At 49.6% G+C, this 23150-nt stretch overlaps 1 protein-coding gene across 1 annotated transcript in view; it reads right to left on the reverse strand.

Moving 5' to 3' along the window:
* Positions 1-21502: 21502 nt before the first annotated feature.
* Positions 21503-23150, reverse strand: part of ANGPT4 (angiopoietin 4) — a 37781-nt gene continuing 36133 nt past the window's right edge. The window contains exon 9 of the mRNA XM_025172321.2: positions 21503-22417. Within this exon, the coding sequence (XP_025028089.2) occupies positions 22245-22417 (173 nt within the window). The 3' untranslated portion in view covers positions 21503-22244. The remainder of the gene's footprint in view (positions 22418-23150) is intronic.

Below are 23150 nucleotides of genomic sequence, written 5' to 3' on the forward strand. Positions count from 1 at the left end.
GCAAGGTGCTGTTCCTAGAAACGCCGCCCCAACGCAACTGGATTTATATCTGGCTCCAATCTGTCTTATTTTACGGGAATGGGAGGGCAGTTCAGAAGGCGGAAAGGCAGTTCCTCTGCCTTGCTCAGGCGGCCTTGCCTGATGGTGGCACCTGCCAGATGAGCTGGGCAGTGTTCTCTTGGCTGAAGAAGCCTGGGAGTTGCCAGCCCAATCTGGCATCTGGAAGGTCGCAAATTGGGGAAAATGGTTTTGGGAAAATGTAAGATCCTATAACATTGGGCTGGAAGAGATGAGAGGTCAGCAGGAGCCCAACTGCTTTGGCCTGTGGTTTGTAGACTGGAGCAGGCAGGAGAAGCAAGACGTTGTGTGAAAAGGTGAATTTTGTGCCTGTTACTTTTAAGATCCCCTCCTTAATGTACTGTATTTTAACCCTGCCCAGGACCACCTTGAATCGCTCTGTCTCCCCCAAATCATATTGTTTATCTTTGCATTACATCATATTGTTCATACTGCCTAACAGATCCTTTGACGTGGGTGGACAGCTTCAAAAGCCCCCCCCCTTTTTTTTTTTAAATTTCAGAGCAGCCTTCCCCAATAAGATGGAGTTGCAGGACTTCAGTTCCCATCCTTCCTGGCCACTGCTGGGTAGGAACCTTGAGATATGAAGTCAAGCATATCTGCAGGTCACTGGATTCGAAGCAGTGATTCTAGAGGAAATTATTTCACAGAGGAGGAGGGGACCCGGGAAAAACTGCCCTGAAAAGTGCCAGGATCCGTGGGGTTTGCATACAGAGGGGCTGGGTTAACAGTTGCTCCGTTCCCATGACCTGCAACGCCCAAACCATCCATAACCCAATGGCTTAATTCACACACACCGTGTTAAGACAGTGGTTGAGTTCCCACAACCACAAGTTGGCATTTTGTCTAGCTTAGTGTGACGGGCAAACCCACCCAGAGTCTCAGATCGTATTTGGACAATTACCCCATCAGTGTGGCTTCTGGGGAACTGCACAGGACTTTAAGAACAATTGCTGGTTAAGGTGCAAGAATATCGGTGGCCAGGCTCCGCACCCATCAGCCGCGAGTTTAAACATGAGGATTTGGGAATCACCAGATTGTGACAGGCTGTTTAGCCACGGAGATCCCTCTTTATCCGTGTGGGAAGACACTAAATGTTTATTGCATGTGAGCGTGTGTTTGTGAACAAATATCCTCTCCTTGTATTCCAAGAACAATGAATTCGCAATGCTTATTCTACTATTTATAATTTTTTCCCCCTATTTGTCCTTTCTATACAGTATTTGTATGTTCCTTTGTGCTGACAATTTAATATGGAGGAAGTGTTGCGATGGGGAGGGAACGATCCTGTAAACTTATTTGTATTAAAGTCTTGTTCTTTAAAGAATGCCCGTCGTCTCTTTCTCTTTCAATCTGACAGAAACCGGGTTGAACGCCTGTAACCCCAGCAGGAGCAGAGTAAGATAGCACCTTCCTAAACCTCAGCTTAAGAAGCAGGTTGAAAATGAAAATGAAATGGGTGACTTGGAGGGGAATGGCGGGGGGGGGGGAGGGCTGCCCTATCATTCTTCCTCTACTGGGGTGGGTATTGAAAAAGAAAAAAACACACCTTTCTTTCCTTTGTTACTGAGAGGCAGAAGGCTGAAACCTCTGGCAACGCCTTACAGTTGGACTCTTAAAGTAAGGGGCTGGGTCAGCCCAACTGCTGTAGCTGGGAGAAGGAGAAGGAGAAGGAGAAGGAGAAGGGGGAGGGAGGGAGGAGAGAAAGAGGGAGGCAGGAAGGAAGAGGAGAGATGAAAGGAAGGAATGAACGAAAGGGGAGGGAAGGAAGGAAAGGAGGGAGAGAGTGGGGAGGAAGGAAGGAAAGGAGAGATGGAAGGAAGGAAAGGGGAAGGAAGGAAGGAGAGAGGGAGGAAGAAAGGAGAGGGAGGGAGGAAAGGAGAGATGGAAGGAAGGAAAGAGGGAGGAAGGAAGAGAGGGAGGAAAGAGGGAAGGAAGGAAAGGAGGGAGGGAGGAAGAAAGGGAAAGGGAGGGAAGGAAAGGAGGGAGGGAGTGGGGAGGAAGGAAGGAAAGGAGAGATGGAAGGAAGGAAAGGGGAAGGAAGGAGAGAGGGAGGAAGGAAGGAGAGGGAGGGAGAGAGTAAAGGAGAGATGGGAGGGAGGGAGGAGAGAGGGAGGAAGGAAAGGAGGGAGGAAGGAAGGAGGAGATGGAAGGAAGAAAAGGGGAGGGAAGGAAGGAAGGAATGAGGAGGGAAGGAAAGAAGGAAGGACGGACCCACAAGAAAATGGTGGTGCATCATGTCTGTAGTGCTGCTACAAAATCTAGGTGGCCTTTTCTGTGGCATCAGGAGTCCATCTGGTCTTGAGGGAGACCCTCTTTGATGCCCCCATAAAACTAGATCCTCCTATAGACTTTGGCTGTGTTCACACACCCTCTGAACCAGAAAGTAGATAACATTTTAGCGTAGTATAAACTTGTCACACAAGTCCAGCCTGAGATGATCAGCAAAGCCGAAACATTGGGAGCTAATTCCGTGGAGTCTGGATAAACGTGTTGTGTGAATGCTGTCTAGACAGCAGCTGAGGTCAGTACAAGGTCAGTTCGCCTGGAGAACGGAGGGTTCTGGTCTTCTCAAGCAGGGCTCCTCAACCTCAGCAACTTTAACTTCAACTCCCAGAACTGGAAAAAAGGAGAAAAAGAAAATGTAGGGGAAACAGCATCTTGGGCAAGGTGAATCACTGGTGAGAGCATGATGCCACTCCAATTGTCCTTAATTCCTAACCTTTTATCCTGTTTTATAATAATAGTAGTAGTAGTAGTAGTAGTAGTAGTAGTAGTAGTAATAGAGGTCCTTGGGAAGGACTGGTGGATAAAAATGCAGTCTAAACATCCCGCTGACTGTGGGATCACCAACAATAATAATTTTAAAGCCACCTTGACTGATGTCAGGAAGCTACGCAGGGTTGGCCCTCCTGGCTCCTTGGATGGGAGACCACCAGGGAATCCCCAGAGGCTGGGGGGCTGCTCAGGGTATCCAAGGGGCTCTGCCTGCTCCATTCCCAGCCGCCCAACAGCCGCTGGGCGCTGGCCTCCTGGCTCAGCCGGCTCCTCCGGAAAATGAACCAGGGGCTGGCAGGGGCGGCTCCAACCGGATGAAGGCGACCCCAGCCGCTGCCACGGTGTTGCCGGCGAGCCAGGCGCGCCTGCCCCGGAGGGCTCCGGGCGCCGTCCTCTCCGTCTCTCTCCTCCTGGCCCACCGCCCTGCAAAGGCGCCGGGGCGAGGCGGGATGCGAGGCGAGCCCGCGCAGCGCGACGGGCACCAGCGAGCGACCTCCCGCTGTCCTCCTTGCCCCCGCCACTTGGCGCTGCTCTCTCGGGCAGCGAGCTGGCCCGGCGACTCCGCTTCCAGCATCCCCAGCCAGCGGGGCCCCTAGTCGGGGAAGCGGCCTTGGGATGAGCCCGGAATGTGTAACCAGGCGAAAGCGGTCGGAGCCTCCCTCCTTGCGCGGAGCAACGGAACGTGTGAACGGGCTCCTCGGAGTTGCAGGGACTTGCCGGCTGCGGATCGCGCTGCCGACGGCCCTCCTCGCGGGGCCTTGCGAAGCCGGGATGCGGGGAGCGCGCGGGGGGCTCCGCGGCCGCAGCCCCATCATCCTGGGCAGCGCAGGGTGGAGATGCCCAGCGGGACGGGGAGAGGAGGGTCGCCCGCTGCAAGCCCGGAAGAGAGGCGGGAGCCTCTTCGAGGTCTGGCGCTCCCTTCCAGCCCCCTCCCCCCAAGCCGCGCTTTCCAGACACCTTGGACTACACCTCCCATCATCCCTGGAAGGCGGGCAAGTCGCCGAGGGGCGGTTCAGTGTTCCAGAAAGCACCACGCCGCCGCCCGTGGGGTTGGGGAAAGGATCCTCCAAGGATGCGCAATTTGGGGCCCGGGGGCACCCCTGCCTTTGGGGAGGGGGCGGGCCGCTCCACGAAGTAGGCGGGGTCTCGACCGAGAAGTGGGTTGGGGGGATCCGAGAAAACCATTTACTTTAAACCAGTGTTTCTCAACCTTGGCCACTTGAAGATGGGTGGACTTCAACTCCCAGAATTCCCCAGCCAGCCATGCTGGATTGCCCTAGATCTCTTCTCTCCAGACCCTCCCAGCTGTTTTCTCCACCCCCAATGGGCATCCTTCCACTGTGGCTGTCTGCCACGAATGGTCAAAAAAGTCAAGTTGGTGGCCACAGGGGTGCAACTGAAGTTCTTCCAGGTTTTTATGTGTGGCATGACACAGTGCACCATTCAGAGAGCCACCTTGAACCTCCTCGGTCCTCCATGCTCAGTGCCCGTCCCCCGTGGCCGCCCTTTGCCCCCTCTTCTGCATGACAGCCATTTAGATATTTAAAGATTGCAGTTATTTCTCCTTTCACTCATCTTTTCTGCAGCTAAACCTACACAGATCGTTCCGCTGGTCTTCCCAGAGCTTGGTCTCCAGACCCTTCCCCATTTCCGTAATCCTCTTCTGAAGGTGCTCCAATTGGCCTCTGTCCTTCTGGAAAGTGGACCGATGGCCGCCAAATGGGGTCCGACCAGGGCGAGGAGAGGAGAGGGGAACAAAATGCTGGGGAGCAGCTCTGAATGAAGGGGAGAAGGCAGAGTGAGATCAAGGGAGACGCTGAAAACATTGGCCAGCTGCAATTTGGATTGCCAGTTCTCTCCCCGCCCGCCCCCTGTCCCCCCAGGTCCAACCCTGCACCATTGCTTTCCTTACACCGGGCCCTGAACCAAGAACAGAGAAAGGGAAAGGGAGAAGATGCATTCTTGGGAGAAAGAATTAGGTGTTCCATGTCTGGCCCCGGTTCAGGTTTTGCAGCCCAACGACTGCATCTGCCTGGAGGGAACAGCAGCTTGAATGAACTCAGCACATTTTTGCTCCCGGGGCCAGGAACAACAGTGCAGACCAGAAATCAGCCAGCTGATCCAGGCTGGGACCTGCAAATGTGATGCAAGGGCTCCCTGTTTGGGTACTCTGAACAGTGTGCGTGCTGCCTGCCTGCCTGCCTCCTATGCCATGCTTCCAAAGGGGGCACCGCCCTCGCCAGGTGGCAAATCAAAATCAAAGTGTGCCAGCGGGGAGCTGTTTGCAGCCAGAAGGAGGGCACCAGACAGTTCCCTTGGGGGTTACTCTTGTGAACACGTCAGCAAGGACCATTTGGCACATGGGCACATCTACCCCCATAAACACTGGGTTCACACAACACGCTTAACCTGGGTAATTGAACCAACTCATTTCGGTGCTTTATGCAAAACGCAGAACGGTAAAACCAACCCAGCCGGGATCACATCACACTCTAAGTCACTGCCAAAATATATAAGTAAAGAAATAACTAACTAAACTTTGCCCATTGTGGGAATGCACCGAACTGGTTTGTCACCGACTGTCACCTATATTCTTATGATATGCTCAAATGTGTCATGGATGGGATTCCTGTGCCAAGCACATACTGAAAGCAATCAGCTGCAGGGTCAGGGAAGAGCCGTTTTAACTTAAAATGGGCTGGGGGTGATGCTGGGGGAGAGTGGAAATCCCCTCAAGTGGGGAAGGGAGGAACAATGCCTACCCGCCCGCCCCAAGACAAAGATTTGGGGCAACAGAGCAGAAGAAAAGCTAGACTCTTCAGTCCAAAATTCACCGTCTGAAGCTCAGCAGACTCTGAACATGCCCTCCCTTCTAATGATGGTCTGCAGGGCCCCGGGGCCAACCCAGCTCCTCTTCCTTTAAGCCAAATACACACACACACACACACACACACACACACACACTTGCAGCAATCATTCACCTCCTGCAGTCACGCTAAGCTCTGAATACGTTCCCACACCCTCCCGCCTGTGGCTGACAAGGCAAGGAAGACCAAAGCTGCAAACGTTGGGCAGCACTGCTTGTGCTCCTGGGAGCACAGCTGAGGTGGAGATGGTGGCTCTCTGCTGCCCGGTGCCCAGGGCCTCCCTGCCTGGCTGTCCTGATGGCTGGAGGTGCCTGAGTTTATTGGCCATGGCTCTCCCCACTTCTGGATTGTGAGGCTCCCTTCACGAGGGGCTGGCGGTGATTGGGCAGGGGGCGGTCACTGTGTTGGGATTTTGCAAGCCACCCAGAGTCTGCTGGAGTGGTCAGTTATGGCTTATTTAGATAACAACAACAACGTGCAGTAGCACAGCCCGAATAACTTAATCATGGCTGCTTTTGCACAGAATCCGAGAAACATCGTTTTAAAAGTGGAACGGAAGAGGCCGTTGCATACGAATGTTAAGGCATCATTTTTTGAACAGAACTCTCCACCTTCTGCCGTTGAGCTGAGCCTCGTCCGTCCTGCACTGCGGGACGGGTAGAGATATTGAATAATGCTTCTCTTCCAAGGTCTTCTTTCTGACCTTTTCCCCTACGTTCCTCCCAGCTGCCAAGGCTTCTGGGTCCAGCTTGCCAAAGCCTATTAAAATGCAATTTGAGCTGTACAGGAAGAGGGGGAAAAACTCAGAAACCTGGCACCGTTTTCCAGCAGCTGCCCGCACTGACGGTTGGGCTGTTTGCACAGGGTGTCGCGTTTTTTTGCTAGGGGGATTTTGGGCCAAGCATCTGTTTGGGGAGAGCCTGCCTGAAGTCGCCCTGATAAAGCCCCGGGACGTTTCTGCTCCTTCCTCTCCAGCAGCAGTGTGAAAAGCAGCGTCTGAAGCTGAAACGTGCCCTGGGCTTTGGGCTCCTCGCTGGTGCTCCGAATGCACCCAAAAGAGGGGAAAATTCTAGCAGAGCTTCCTCAGGGATCATTTTGCCCCGGATTAGCGCCTGAAGCTCAGTGGGGCTTATTTTAGCAAGCAGACAACCTTTCCGTGGGAAGCAATCTCTGATTCTTTTATTTAAAGAAAGGCAGAGCATGACCCTTCTGCGTCAATGCATTCCACGGGACTCCAGCCCGCGAGCAAGGCTGGTGGGTTGGAACGCCGGAGCAGCGACGTGCACGGGGTGAGCATGGAACTGGGGAGGGGCTGGTGAGCTGCAAATCAGGAAATCAACCTTGCCCCCAAACTCAGAAGGGTGCGTTGTCTGGGAATAACAGCTTTAGGAGCCCAGCATCCGGTATTCATTTAAGGAGCCCTGGGTTAATGAATTAAAATTGACCAGGAAGATATTGAAGCGGTGGAGGGTTTCTGCCTTCTGGGATCAGCCATCAACGGTCAAGGAACCAGCAGTCAAGACTAGCACTTGGTAGAGTAGATCTTGGAAAAGATATGCTGATGTGTCTAAATAAGTAGTCCTCGTTTAATGACCACATGTTCAGTGACAATTCAAACTTACGACAGCACTAAATGAATGGTAGTTATGACCAGTCCTCGTATTTATGGCAGTCTCAGCCTCTCTGAAGTCATGTGATCGCCATTTGCGACCTTCCCTGCTGGCTTCCCACAAGCAAAGTCAATGGGGAAGCCAGCAGGTAGTCATGGTTGCATGAGGTCCTCACTTAACGACTCATGTGGTCCTCATTTATCGATGGCAACTGAGACTGCCAGAACTGCCATCACTAAGCAGCACAGTCACATGGGTTTTTGACTTACAACCACATTGCTTAATGACGGAGTTTCCAGTCCCAAGTAGCATTGTTAAACAAGTACTACCTGTACCTACAGAGATCAGAATCATGCCAGCCATGGTCTTCCCTGAGACACTCTATGGAAGCGATTGGAGAAGCAAGATAGGAGCAATATTGATGCCTTTGAACTTTGGTGCTGGAGAAGACTCCTGGGAATACCATGGACAGCCGGGAAAACAAACCAGCGGATCATGAAACAAATCAACCCAGAGTTCTCACTCCAGGCACAAACGGCCAGGCCCAAGTTATCTTTCTTTGGACACATTATGCAAAGATCCAGCTCTCTGGAGAAGCTCTGATGCTGGGGAAGGTGGAAGGAAAGAGAAGAAGAGGAGGACCAGCAGCAAGGGGGATGGACTCAGTTACAGTGGTGATGGGGGCACCCTTGGAAGACCTGAAGGACCAGGTTGGGGACAGATCATCATGGAGAAAGTCTATCTATGTGGTCACTAAGAGTTGACCCTAACTTGATGGAACATAATCAATCAATCAATCAATCAATCAATCAATCAGTGTTAACTAAGCTCATACTACAGGTCTGTAGTACCACAGTTCACTTTCAGTCCATTTATCCTGCTCTACCTCCAGCCAGGAAAAAGGGACATGAAATCAGGGGCCATCAGCGTGCCTCCAGATACCCATCACCCTTTTTAAGCTTCTGGTACTCAATTTTAAAGTGAAGCATCCTTCTCCGTTTTTCTTCATCCTGGCCGCAGTGCCCTTGGATCAGAAGAGTACCAGAGTTAAGCGTGATCCGCAAACACAGCCCTGGCTCACTGAATAGATGAGAAGCAATGTAACCTTTTTACAGCATTTGGGAGATTATATAGACAAGAACCCTGTAATTCACCATTGCCAGATGGTGGCTGTGTTTGTGTGAGATGTGTGAACACACTAACCCAACCAGCTGAATTCATAGCATGTGAAACCACCCCACTCTTCACCAACGAGGTTAAAGGTAACCAAGGTTAGTGCACAGAAATGCAGCCTCCAGGTTTTTACTGTTCTGGTTAAGTCAGGGTTCCTCAACCTTGGCAACTTTAAGACTGGCTGGCTGGGGAATTCTGGGAGTTGAAGTCGAAGTCAAAGTCCACCCATCTTAAAGTTGCTGAGGTTGAGGAACCCTGGGTTAGTCTATAATAGCCAAAAACCAGGAGCCAAAACCTTTCCCAACCTGCACCTTCTACGGAAAGGCAGGTGCTCTGGGGAGTGGCTGTGGGTCTTCTCCAGCGCCCCATCGATGGCCTGCAGGCTTCCTAAGGGCGGGTGTGAAAGTGGACGGCGCTGATAGTCCAGATGGGGGGAAAAGCCATCATCAGCCAGAGATGACCTCGCAAAGTGAATCCCAGCTTCAGCAGGAAGCGCCAACGTGGAAGAGAATTGAGTAATCAGGCCCTTAGCAATAAGCCGGGGAGGAAATGGGAGACGGTCCCTGCAGCAGGAGCCCCTTCCAAGCAGAGGTTGAAGCAGCTGCCACCCAACCCAGATTTCAGGAGGCCAGTCCAAGCAAGTGACAGCTCAAGGACTTGCTGGCTCAGACATCTTGCCCCTAAGAAGGACCAAGGAGCTCCCCATTAGGGTGTGATGGAGAGGAGGAGGAGGAGGAGGGGAATTCAGGTCCCGTCCTCCAAAACGGCACTACATGGACACCCTAGAAACCAGACATGTGGAAATCCCTGCCATGGGATGCACGGACTTCCAGCGATGGTGGCAGGTTTTTTAAAAGGTGAAACAGAGAAAAGAGGTTGAACAGAGCGGCCCTGGAGCCCCCCAGGGCTTTCAGTCCTCACAGCTGTGATGAAGATGAGGGGAGGAAGGAAGGAAGAGGAAGGAAGAGGAAGGAAGGAAAGGCAGGAGGGAGGGAAGGAGGGAAGGAAGGAAGGAAAGGCAGGAGGGAGGGAAGGGAGGGAAGGGAGGAAGGAAAGGCAGGAGGGAGGGAAGGAAGGAGGAAGGAAGGAAGGAAGGAAGGAAGGAAGGAAGGAAGGAAGGAAGGAAGGAAGGAAGGAAGGAAGGAAGGAAGGAAGGAAGGAAAGGCGGGAGGGAGGGAGAGAGGGAGAGAGGGAGGGAGGGAGATTCATTCCATAAACCACTTTTCCATCATGCCCCCCTCCAGTGACAGTCTACAACCCAGGTGCAGTGGGCTTCTTGTAAGAATAAAACACAAATGCACACAAACAAAGAAACATTTTCTCAGCCCTTCCAGTCTCAATGGAGGGCTGGAAATCATAAAATTGCTACCTGCAAGTGATATTTTAGGTGGCAAACCTAGAAGAGGGGAGGTTGGGATGAATGTGAGGTCAGCTATTCTAACTGAATGCCAGCCTGGATTTTAACCGTGAAGAGAACTTCCCTGGCAGTCTCACCCACCCTGGGGGGGAAAAATCTGCAGGAACTTCTGAGATATGCTCGTTGGGGGCGGGGTGGGGAACATAAGGCAGCTTTGCGTGTTCACACAAGTGGCGACAAAGCTCACCTACCATTCAGCAAACTTTCTGACTCATAAGTGTTCCAAACACAACAGCATTTGTTAGGAGGCACTCTTTGGGCAGGGGAGGGGAGGGGAGGGGAGGGAGGGAGGGAGGGAAGGAAGGAAGGAAGGAAGGAAGGAAGGAAGGAAGGAAGGAAGGAAGGAAGGAAGGAAATAGATGAAAAAGGGGAGGGGAGGAAAGGAAAGGAAAGGAAAGGAAGAGAGAAAGAAGAAGAGGAAGAGAAGAGAAGAGAAAAGAGAAGAGAAGAGAAGAAGAGAAGAGGGTTGGCAGCCTTGTAGGAAATTTGATTTTTTATTTGTTTTCACCAGATAGCTAAATGCAACAGAGTTTTCTGAGTCCTGCTAACTTTCCTTGCTGGAGCAGCCTCGTGAATTTGGCCTTCTCTTTGGTGGGTCTGCATGTTGGAATATCTCGCTGTTGGAGTTAAGTCTGATTCCTTCTTCTTGTAAAAATTAAGGAGGTGTCCTAATTTTTTTTTAATTGAGATGTTCTCGTTTTTTAAGTTGCTGGGTTTTATGGTTGTAATGGAGAGATTAGCCTTTTCCATTTTTTATTCTAGGTCAGTGTTTCTCAACCTTGGCAAGTTTAAGATGGGTGGACTTCAACTCCCAGAATTCCCCAGCCAGCCTGGCTGGCTGGGGAATTCTGGGAGTTGAAGTCCACCCATCTTAAACTTGCCAAGGTTGAGAAACACTGTTCTAGCTCATGAGCCCTCTAGAGCAGCACAGATGTTTGTTCAAGAAGTCGGACGAATGGAGCAATCCATTTTCTTACTGCTTGGGGGGGGGAAAAATAGAGGTCCGAATGTGGGTAAAAGAGCCTTTTTTCTACCCAATGGATACTGAACTTCCAAGGAAGATCATTCAAGGGGCAAATGTTCCACTCATTGTTTGTAAGGTCCCACTCAAGTGTATCCATCCATAGTTTTACCGGGTAGGAAAAAAAATTATAATTTAAAATTATATAAAGTTATATATTTATAATGATATAAAATTACATATACATTTATAATTTAAATTTAAAATTTATAGGAAGGAAATTTTGCATTCCGGGGATGTCCAGCGAGTGATGGCTTAAAATTCATCTGAGCTCCCCCAAATATTTTCTTCTTTTTGGAGGCAAGGTCAGTCATTTTCTTGATTAGTATTCGTATTACTCTTAGCATGATCTCCTTGAAATCCATGTGCCAGGCAAGGCGGATTGGTGAGAAACCCAGGATGCTAAATCTTGGGTTTGTATTTCAATCAATTTATTTTGCTGGCTTGAATGAACAGAATCATTTGAGCAGATTGGTTCAAATTTCAAGCAGGGCTATCGGAGGGAGGGGGGTCAGAACAGTCAAGATGGTGACTGCAACCGTGTGATCATCGCCCCTCCCCTTTTTATGGGCATCGCAATCATATTAAAATGAAATTAAATTAACCCAGAAAATGGTTTAATTTTAGTTAAATCCATCACTCTCTGTACCAATTTGGATTGTAAGCTCCTTGGGGCAGATTATATCTTTTCCCCCCTTCCCTATTTCCTGTTCTTTAGCTGTTTATTTATTTATAAGGAGTGCTTTTAGGCGCCTTGATCGTCAATCAGTCCATCCGTCAATACCGCGACAGGCATTAACCAACGATCAACCTCGGCCAAAATAGCAAATGCTGTCAAAATAAATCAGCTCGCACTCATAAAATTGTGTGGTGGGCTTGTAAATCCTTTGCAACTCGCGGGGCCTTCAAATGCTGTAAAATAAATGCATAATCAATAGTCAGGACAACCCAGCCCTGGTGTCTCCCCTTTCTTGTCTCAGTTCCCAAAGGCCCATTGAAAAAGCCATTCGTGTCTTGCAAAACCTCCTGAACATTAGAAGCGAGGGGGGTTCCCATATCTGGTGGGAGGGAGTTCCACAGAAAAGGCACCCCCATGGAGAAATTTGCTGCTGGGGTGTCCGGGGTGCGTGGGTGGGTGGGGGTGTACTGTCAAGAAAGTCAAGATGGTAGCTGTGAGTGCACCATTGAAGCCCCCCCGCCATTTTGTACATGTCTGCAGCATTGATGCACACGTCCAAAGGGAGGGGCTCAATGGTGTGGTCGTGAGAGCCATTTTGACTTTTTTGACTCCCTGTGGATGTTCTCACCTCTGTCCCCTCTTGTGTTCTGCAAGGGTTGGGGACTCCCAGCAAGCCCTGTCTTTGGGCAGATTCTTGGGGGGGCAGTTTTAAAGGTGGTCACCAGGATCTTAATGATCCTCTTAATGATGGTAATTATTTGCCAGAGACTCATCCTGGCTTGTCCCTGGGGCAGAAGAGGGCAGGAGGAAAGACACAGGCAGGCTTGCAAGAGTCAACAGCCTACCCTAATAAGCCATGGTCTAATCTTGTGGCGTCCGTTTCCTGATCGGGGCTACCTCGCAGGGCTGGTATGAATAGCTCGGAAGTTCTGTCAATTGCTAAGCATAGTTGAAGCCTCCATTCCCCAAAGATGCCGGAAGGGAGCGTTTGGGAAAAATCGCAATGAGGTTTGGTGGCCTGTAAATTTAAGAAGATAATGTTCGTGATAATAAAAGCGGCTCCTTTTCTCGAAAACGCCTCTTTCAGGAGAGCATCTGTTTCCTGCAACAGCCACTGGATCGTGAAGAGAAAGAGCAATCTGTATGGTTTATTCATTTGCAAATTTATGCAGATTTAATAGAGTAATTATCCCTCGCGGGGCTGTCCTTGGACATGTCAGCAACAGGGGGGGAATCGCTTTAACAGAGGGGCCTTTTTGGGTGACTTCCGGCTCTCTCCCTCCAGGGCAGGGGCAGGGGGCTCTGTGGGGGGGGCATGGTCAAAAACGTCAAGATGGCAGTGCAATGCACATTAAAATGTGAACAGTGCTTCGGTCACACGTCTGTGGTCGCCATCTTGACTTTTTTGACCATGCCCCACAGACACCCCTGTGGGGGAAGAGAAGGCAGAAATGTCCTGGGGCATTTCTGGATTGGTTTGATTTGATTTAGATGGACCCTCTGATCTCACACTCTGGGCAGGGAGCCTGGCTGAAGACCTCAAAATCACCCGAGGAGAAGGAAAATAAATACCCCACAGGAATAAAACACGCGCACACAGAAATGGCATGGGAAGATGATAGGTAGGTAGGTAGGTAGGTAGGTAGGTAGGTAGGTAGATGATAGATTGATTGATAGATGATTGATTGATAGATAGATATGATAGATAGATAGATGATAGATAGATAGATAGATAGATAGATGATTGATTGATAGATATGATAGATAGATAGATAGATAGATAGATAGATAGATAGATAGATAGATAATTGATAGGTTGATAGATAGGTTGATTGATAGATATAATAGAAGATAGATAATTGATAGATTTATAGATGATAGATAGATAGATAGATAGATAGATAGATAGATAGATAGATAGATAGATAAGAGAGAGAAAGAGATGATGGATAAATATTGCCAGGGCTTGTGACAAAGTCCAGCCAGGTGCCAACTTTGGTGCTCCCATCCCTTATTTTAGCATCCAGCTTCAGTTTTAAAAATTGAGCACGGTTTCCCCCCCTTCTCTCTGCCCTTCTCCCGGCCAGCTGCTTGTTCTGAGCCCTTGGGGCAAAGGGGAGGTTTGCAGGGGGTGGGGGGGAACCAAGACGGGGGATCTGGGCTAATGCGAAAGCAATTATGATCTGTCTGTTTCTGAGGCACGTAATTGCGGGAGAACAGCTGATCGCCTCCCCCTCCTTTGTCTTGCGCGCCAGCCGCCCCCTCCCTCCCACGGGGCGGAAGGCTGCTCCTGCTCGCATGCAGGATGGGGGAGGCAGGGATGGGGAGGCTGTTGCCATGGCAGCCCTCCTGGGATGCAGGATTGGTCCTGGAAGCAGATGCACAAAATCCATATGGATCCCCAGAGGGTGCAGCCAGCGAGGCGCTATCTCTGCCTGGACCGCAGGCCACTTTTTGTCAAATATGGCCCAGATGGAGGTGGGATGATGGATCAACTGGTATGAAAAGCTGGAGCATGGGGGCCGGGGGGGCCTCTGAACTCCGTGGATCCTCCTTAGCTTTGAACCTGTCCTCACGGAGGCATCCTTGCTCTGCAGTGATCTGGTGCTTCCCGCTAATAGAGCTGAGTTTTAGTTTTTTAAGAGGGCAGCTTCTGGACGGTGGTGGTGGGGCTGGCGTGAAGAGGACAGCTGAAATGGTTCTTGCATTTGCTTGGGATCGTCTTCACTGCTGAGTTGAAGTGTTCTTCTCCCCTTCTTGAGTCAGCAGAAAACTATGCAGGTATGAAGTGTCTGCCCGTTGCTGACCCTTCTCCTCCCTTGCTTGTCCCTGTTTCTAGTGGCTACAGTCCGTGGACTTTTCTCCAAAGTCAAGGGCAACAAAGCCAAACTGATTTAATGCCCCTTGAGGCTGCCACATTTTTTACAAACTTCTGGAAGTTTGTAAAAAGTCTATTAAGTCTGGTGTGGGTCTTCCGGGCTGTATTGTCGAAGGCTTTCACGGCTGGCATACGATGGCTGGTGTGGGTCTTCCGGGCTGTGTGGCCGTGTTCTGAAAGTTTTCTATTAAGTCTATTAAGAGCCTCCTGGTGGCCCACCATGATCAGAAGACAGAAAGCAACATGACTTGCTTAGAACTCTGTAGAAGAAGGAGCCCTATGGAGGAGACCTGGTGGTCTCCAAGGGCAGCCCCATGTAAAGTGAATTATAGCAATCCAGGCAGGAGATGACAAGGGTCTGAGATAGCTTCTTTGGTGCCCTCTCTTCTAGGCAAGGCCACAATTAACTAAAGCTGGGCAAATGTCCTCCTGGAGATGGCCTCTGCATGCTCTTCCAGCAGAAGTCACGAGTCCATGAGGGCTCCCAAATTGTGGGCCTGCTCTGTACCTCACGAAGAGCCAGAGTTGGTACAACTCCAGAATCAACAGACTTCTGAAGCCAGTTCCAACTTGCAAGCCTCTTTACCTTATCCAGACCCCAAAACCCTCCAGAGATGAGATCTGGACTTCCCCACCTCCCCCATTTGGCTTGGGGTGGAGATATCCAAGTGTGATGGAATGTGAGGGTGGCCTCGGGAGACAGGGGTAAGAGATGCTCCCCAGGGAACGATCAGATAAAAGAGAAAGGAGTCCACAACACAGTAATGGCCAGAGAAAGAAACTCAGGAAGGACCTGCCCTAACTACTCAGGTGGTAAATAGGGAAGGCGAGAGATTTGTGCTTTCAGACTTGCAAGATTCTGTTCATGTCGCCTTACAATGAAGTAGAATGAGCAAATCTGGTCGTGTTTCCTGTCTGGTTTACCTGAGAGGCCCGACAGCAAGTGGTTGTCATTAATGATTTGATGGCACCTGAATCAGCAAATGACTTCTCAGTGGCTTTATCTAGATCAGTGTTTTTCAAGCTTGGCAACTTTAAGATGGGTGGACTTCAACTCCCAGAATTCCCCAGCCAGCCATGCTGGCTGGGGAATTCTGGGAGTTGAAGTCCACCCATCTTAAAGTTGCCAAGCTTGAAAAACACTGATCTAGATGTTAAATCTAAATGTCTGTGGGTTCCTGGAATGCCAGAAGTATGATGAGACTCTGCCCTCCTGTGCCTTGATCTGTCAGAGATGTGTCCAATTGCCACCAGCCACCTGCCACCCAGGCAGAGGTTGGCCCCTTCTAAGGCTGACAGCCTCTGCAAGGAGAAAACTTTGGTGGGCCAGATGTCAAATCTTCCTCGTGAGGACGCAGAAGTATTAATGAAGACCGGCCGATTGCAGAAGTATGCATGAAAGGTCCATCACTGGGTTTGAAAGGTGGGCCCTGCGACCTGTGTCACCTCCTTCTGAGTAGACCCCCACTTTGGACTAACTTATGGATGAGCACAATCCATATGAACCATCAGGTGCTTGTTCCCAACTGTCAGCAGGCTCTAACCCTAACCCTAACCTGTTCAGCCCCCACTCATGGGTGCTTTGGGTGAGGGTAAAGGGAACATCTCCCTGTTCTCCCACCGGATGCCCTGAGGTTGGTGCCTGTGGATTGAGAAGACTGATTAGCTAGGCAATGGGACAACACTAATTCAGAAGAGTGCTAGATGTGTCCAGAAATAGACTAACAGGTCACTGGTCAGCAACTCCCCCCCTTTTGAGCATCCACTACACTCATCCAACCCCAGTGAGGGGCGTCTGCAAGGGAATGTCAGAAAAATCAAGATGCCGGCTACAACTATGCAATTAAAACCTTTTTTGCATGCATCGTGCAGGGATGGGGCTTTGATTGCTGGATCATGCTTCCATCTTGACTCTTTTGACCCTCCTCTGTGGACACCCCTGGCCCCACCCCAGCTGACCCCACAGTCGGGAGCATGACTAGGGTTGCTGACTCGCAGCAGGCAACGCTTCCAGGGTTGAAGCTGGGGGAATCCTGCTCCTTAATTTTTCCCTGCACTAAAACTCTGGCATGAGGGAGATGGAAAACAAAGGGAACTGGAATATTTCTGTTCCCGGCCTGGGGTTAGGGTGTTTGCGAAGCCCCCCGTTGGATTTTTTTTTTAAATTTTATTGATGTGGTTTTGCCCGGCTGGTGGTGTTTCTTTAATCGTGCATTTTAAATGTCAGAAGCCGCCCAGAGTCTTTTTTGAGTCGGGTGGCCTCAAAATCCAATCAGTTAGATTCAATTACATTAAATTTCTCCAGCCAGCAGCACTTTAACCAGGAAGGGCCCTCAGACGACCATTTCTGAGTTTTTGCCCTCTAAATTTTCACCGGAAATGTGTCAGCTTCAGACTGAGGGGTGACTCAGATGCCCGTTTTCGGCTTCGTCGTACGGAAGTGCCCACGCAGTTCTACAAAAAACCAGCATCCTTTTCCATCTTTCCTCCTTTCCTTCTCCGGTGGGTAGTAAAATTAAATATCTTGATGTCATCCTGCAGCTTTGCTTTGCATTTTCCTTTTCTGCCTGATCACCTGCGCTTCACATTCATGACGGAAGCTCTCAGCCAACCCATTTTTCCCCCTTTCAAATACACCCATTGCATTCCCACAACACGATAACCCCTGCACCCAGGTCAGCCAACGATACTTGCTAGGCTAAGACAGATTGCAGGAGAATCTGGGTGATGGTGAAAAAGCCTCCTGTTGTTTAAGCCTTCAACTTTCCCGATGATTAAAATGGGTTGCCTTGCAAAGCGTCTGGGATCGGCGAAGTCTGCGGGAAGCACGTCACGGCCTGCCGTAAGCAAAACAGCTCCTCCGTTCAGAAGCCATTAATCATTGCACTTTCCAGGATGATTTTCTTAATTATTATTATTTTCCTCCCGTCTGGCCTATAATTCTGCGATTCCTGGTTGCCTCCCATCCAATCCTAGCCACCTTTCCAAGCCAGCCACGATCAGCCACCTGCTCCCACTTTTGGAGACGTGCCCAATGAAGCCTGCGCCGTATTTCCCGCGTATCCTCGCGTGTGTAAGCCCATCTGTGGATGAGCCGACCCTCGAATTTTTAACCAAAATTCCATGAAAAATGTGCCACTGTGGATAAACTGACCCGCATTTTTCATGGTATGTTGGTTAAAAATTCGAGGGTCGGCTCATTTGTGGATGGGCTTATCCGCAAGTATATATGGGAAATCCGGGTACAGTACTTTAAAAAAGTTTTACCAATATCAGAGTTTCTCAACCTTGGCAGCTTTCAGATGGGTGGACTTCAACTCCCAGAATTCCCCAGCCAGCCATGCTGAAAAATTAACCATCTTTAGCATTAACATGTTCACTTTGTTGCTATTAGATAATAAGATAATCAGTGAGTTTATCTCATTGCAAATTACTTATTCCATGAATGAAAACAAAGTGCCATTAAACCAGTGTTTCTCAACCTTGGCAAGTTTAAGATGGGTGGACTTCAACTCCCAGAATTCCCCAGCCAGCAACTGGGAGTTGAAGTCCACCCATCTTAAACTTGCCAAGGTTGAGAAACATGGCATTAAACAGTCCTCCTTTGCTTAAGGCAGGCAGGATCATGTATTTCCCCAATAGCAAGGCCATCTCACACAGTTTGCAAGGAAAACTTCCCCTTTTAACCGTAACGTAATTCCGAAGTCTAACCGACAGGAAGCTCACTTTTTAAAAGATTGCCAATATGTTGCTATGGTTCATCTGATACCTTTCAGAAAATCAATGACAGTTTGCCATAGAGCTGGCCTCTGGTGCCACCTAGAGGCGCATTCCCCACCTGCGGGCCTTTAATTTGCTGGCTGAGCAAGATGGTTGTTGAAATCATTAGCATTATTCATGCAACCTGTTTGTGGGGAGCAAAGGATCATGGGCAGGATCAAGCATTCCCTAAACCAGTGTGTCTCAACCTTGGCGGCTTGAAGATGGGCGGACTTCAACTCCCAGAATTCCCCAGCCAGCCATGCTGGCTGGGGAATTCTGGGAGTTGAAGTCCGCCCATCTTCAAGCCGCCAAGGTTGAGACACATTGCTCTCAACCAATCTGGGACATGAAGATGAGCATGAATGTTTCAAATGCATGTCTTGCATGTTTTGCAAACATGCGTACCCATCATTTGATTATCTTTTTGTCTTTCACCTGTGCAGAAAAATCATCTGGAGCAAGCGTGCAACTGGAACATGCTCCTTCCACCTTTGATCCTTTTTTAATTTCATTCAGGCCTGCTTCGAGGTCCTGTGCAAAGGAGGAAATGCTTGGAAAAGGCCCCAGGTCACACTGTCAGCTGTTCCCATCTCCTCGGTGTTCCAGGTCAGTGCATTTCACCATCTTTGTCTCAGAAGCAACTTTGTTTAATGAGGACCACAGAACCCAAGGCCACATCTGGCACAGCCCAGAAGCCAGTGTTGGAATTGGGTTCCAGAGACTAAGCCAACATATGGTTGGTTTGGTTTATGGTTTAACGTGTAAAAACCAGCCATTGCGGTCCATAAATGGTAAAAATCACAGAATGCGTGAGTGGGAAGGGGCACTAGAGGTCATTTAGTCCAACCCAATGCTTGCTGTAGGAATTGGCTAAACTATTGTTGATTGGCAGCCAGGAAGCCTCTGTTTGGAATCTTAGAGTCAGGAAATTGCTCCTAATATTCAGCCAAAGCCACCTTTTCTTGAACTTCAGGTTTTTAACCTGTTGGTTTTTCTCTTTTTCTCCTTTTCAACAGAGAATATGGTTTAGGGCTTAGCGTTTTCCTAAATTTCAGACCCTTTATTTTGGATTCTGCTCTCCAGACTAAAGAAAACCGCATCTGTTTCTTCATCAGTAACAAATCATCTTTTCCCCAGGCTCTGCGCATCCCACTTTTTTAGTATTTTGATCTCTAGGCCCATCTCTGTTTTTACCCCACATCCCATTTAAGCTCAAAAAAGTCACCGGGGCAAGTTGGGGGTGATATTCTGGCACTGAGCATTGCAAGTAGCCATAGCTTGTTACAAGCCGTCATTGCTGACCCAGAGCTGTAAAGGGCTCTCATGCTGAACTAGGCCAGAAAGAAGACCAACATGTTATACTAGGGTACATTGAACCATGGTTTGTTGAGTAAACGTTTGAACCTATAAATGTGCCTCCTCTGTGTAAGAGTGTAGCTTAAGAGCTCTATCACCTGTGGGGCAGAAAAGAAAATGCCAAGTAAGGATATTTTTGAGGCTGGAGGATTAGCAATGGGGTGCCTGCTTTTTCTAGCAAACAGGTGAGCCTCTGTCCCCACATGGGACCTTGAGTTATGGCAGGCTGCCTCTCCAGCCAGACGTTGCGGGAGCTCAGCCCGTAAGATACTCGGCCCGCATCCCCACTGGGGGAAGGAATCGGCTAGAAGGGGAGCCACGCGTTCCCTGGGAATCCGAGACCAGCCTTCGCCTCACTCCCCGGTGCGCCTCTTCTACAGATCAGCTGCGTCTGGGCAAAAGACAAGCGATCTTTGCTGCAGCAACGTTATAAATGCATGCCGGGGTGTCAGAAGCATGAAAAGTGTGAATCAACCTGTGGCCAGAAGTCAGTAAGAAAGTTTCTGACTGTAGGTCGGGGTCACCTATAGGAGACGGGAGGGTTCAGAATGTCCAGATGCTACCCACGATTGCAGATGCCACCTGGATCTTTTTGACCTCCCTCTGCAAACTCCTTTGGGGGCTTCTCTGTGACAGGAACAGAGAAAACTGAACTGCCCATTCAGAGGGGACCGCAGTCAATTCGTGGCCCCCAAAGCTGCAAAGGGTGTAGATTTTTCTGGGCGCCCAAAGCTTGCCATCCCCAACCCCTGGAGCTGCTTTTCACGGTCAACTCCGATGGATTAAAAAAATAGGGAACCCAGAGAAGGTAGCACCACACTTCGAGGGTAACATTTATTAACACAACAGTGTGCAAAGTGCTGTACAGAACAGGACATTCGCGCAAAGTAATATCAGTCCACAGATTTTGGAAAGCGATCATGCTACAGATGTTGGCCCCAGTCCCTTTCTTTCCCCAAGATGGTGCCCATTGCCTCTGTTGGCCAATGTGGCTGGGGATTATGGGAGCTAAAAGTTAACCAAATGGTGGGCACAGCTTGGAGAATGTGGCCCTAAAGTCCTTGCATCTTCAGGGTGCTCTATTCAAGGTCACAGTTTTTTCCACCATTAGAAGTTAGGAGCCATTGAAGGAAGGTAGCAGGAAAAAAATAGTCCTACCTTCTCTCTCCGTGCTGCACAATTTTGCCCCCATCATACTTTTGGAAATAGAATATAAGTCAGGGGTGGTTACACAACTGCCGGGGAGACCCTAAGACCCCCTTTTGGCACAAGATGCATGCTTGTTGCTTCCATGCCAGGGTGTTTTTGGAAAAGTCAGACGTCCTACAAACCAGGATTCCGTTTAGCTAAGTGAAAAGCTTAGATTGGTTTATCGACGGCTTAATGTGTCGTACAAACCCAGCCCTGTTGGGTAGTTCATGATGCACTGTGTGATTATGAGCAGGGGTGTCTGGAAGGGTTTTTACAAAATCCAAGGGGAAGGCCAGGATTGTGGGATGAAACCCTCGTTTTTACAGGCGTCACCGGGCGAACGCAAAAAATCCTGGATTGATAGAAAGATGATCAAGCAAGAACAATCCACCCTTGTTATAAAGAACGGACAGCAGAGGGCAGTGCATCACCCAGCACAGCCTTCCCCACACTGCCACCAAACCAGGCATGTGCTTCCATGCGCCTCCTGTTGTGCATCCCCCAACTAAATTCATCCAGTCAGATAAAAGTGAGAAAACAGACTTTTCCAGCCTGGTCCCTTCAGATATATTGGATTAAAAATACCAGCCTGTAGGCCCCTAGACCAGTGTTTCTCAACCTTGGCGACTTGAAGATGGGTGGACTTCAACTCCCAGAATTCCCCAGCCAGCCCTGCTGGCTGGGGAATTCTGGGAGTTGAAGTCCACCCATCTTCAAGTCGCCAAGGTTGAGAAACACTGCCCTAGATTATTTTAACTGACCAACTGTACAACTGTGCTTTTTGCAAAACCAAATGAATGTTTTTCTGGCCACCACCCGTGATGTTAAACATTACGCTTGGCTTCGTGCATTGTACACCTACAATGTATGCTGGCTTCATGCCTGGTCCTAGCCATGTTTTGTTGCATAAACCACACTTGGGCAGGTTCCTACCAAGTTGTACTAAAGCATGGCTAACAAACCCAGCGGCCGGTTTCAGGCAACAGAAGGAGCTAAAATCCGAGAAACCCCCTGATGGCTCTGTGTGATGCGTGGACTAAGTCTAAGTGTGCCATTCCAAATATATACATTATCCATCCGTGCTGGCTGTTGGAAACCAATGGGATCTGCTGGGTTTTGGGGCTGGGCTAAAACAAGGGTTTCTGGTAGGCCGCAGCCCAAAAGATCTAAATTACACGAATCGCTTTTGATAGATTGGGAACCTCAATGTTCTGCCTTCTTTTCCTTGGAGACGCAGGCGCCCTCCCCAAGCTTCTTTGCTTATCTGGAATGTATTTTTTAATTCTTGCAACCTGCCTTGGGGGTGAGGTCTCCACCCTGGTGCAAAGCATCGTGTTGCCCGGAGATCATTGCCTCCCCCCCGCGCATCCAAAGCTACAAGGCCTCAGGGGTTGTGCAATACGACTCGGAGGAACAGCTTCCTGGCCAGTCCTGTTACGCCCCTTCACGGCTGCCGGAAAGCTTGATCATCATCCGTGTGCTTTTTAATGAGTATCCTGGACCTTGGAAGTGATGCCACCGGACCCCGTTCAGTTTCCGGATGTGGTGCCGGGCCGGATAATAGATACCGTTCAGGTTGGAGAGGCCACAGGCGTCGAACCACCAACCTGCTCGTGGAAGGGTTAGAAAAGGTCAGTAGGAGATCCCACCTTTCCAAGGCCCTCCAAAGGCATGGACCGACTCCCGGAATTCTCAGCAACCAACGGCCATGCTGGCTGGGGAATTCTGGGAACTGAGATCCTTTAGGGCAAAGGGACCTCTCCAGGGTGCTGAACTTGCTTAATCCTGAAAGGAGTTGGGAACGTCTTGGAAGATGCATTCTCCTCCTTTAGAGTGGTGGAGGAGAAGCGATTTTGCTCCACAGAAGGTCACTGATGGAGAGACTGATGAAAACTTTTGGATTCTCTCATTCAGTCATATGGCTTGATATTGATATTGATATGTCTAGTGTGTCTATATTGATTTCTCCCCCTGGGGCAGAATGCAGCTTTTTGAAGCTTACTTTCTGGTTTTTGGAAAAAAACACATTACAACAGTGTTTTTCAGCCTTGGCAACTTTAAGGTGGGTGGACTTCAACTCCCAGAATTCCCCAGCCAGCATGCTGGGAGTTGAAGTCCACCCACCTTAAAGTTGCCAAGGCTGAAAAACACTGCATTACAAGGACTTAGGGCTGCCAAGAAGAAAACATCTGGGTGGAGTCAACTTGAAGACCAGCTGCTGGGGGAAGCTGGACAAGACTTTCCCATGTTCAGGAAGGATTAAGGAAGATAAGCCTTGCACACTTTGTTTGTGCACTCCAATCATTAAGAATAGCACAATACAGGATGCAAAATGTATTA

The sequence above is a fragment of the Python bivittatus genome, unplaced genomic scaffold, assembly GCF_059951505.1.
Source record: "Python bivittatus isolate LINGU-HERP-01145 unplaced genomic scaffold, Pbiv_v1 ctg000700_np1212, whole genome shotgun sequence".
In the NCBI taxonomy this organism is placed as follows: Eukaryota; Metazoa; Chordata; class Lepidosauria; order Squamata; family Pythonidae; genus Python; species Python bivittatus.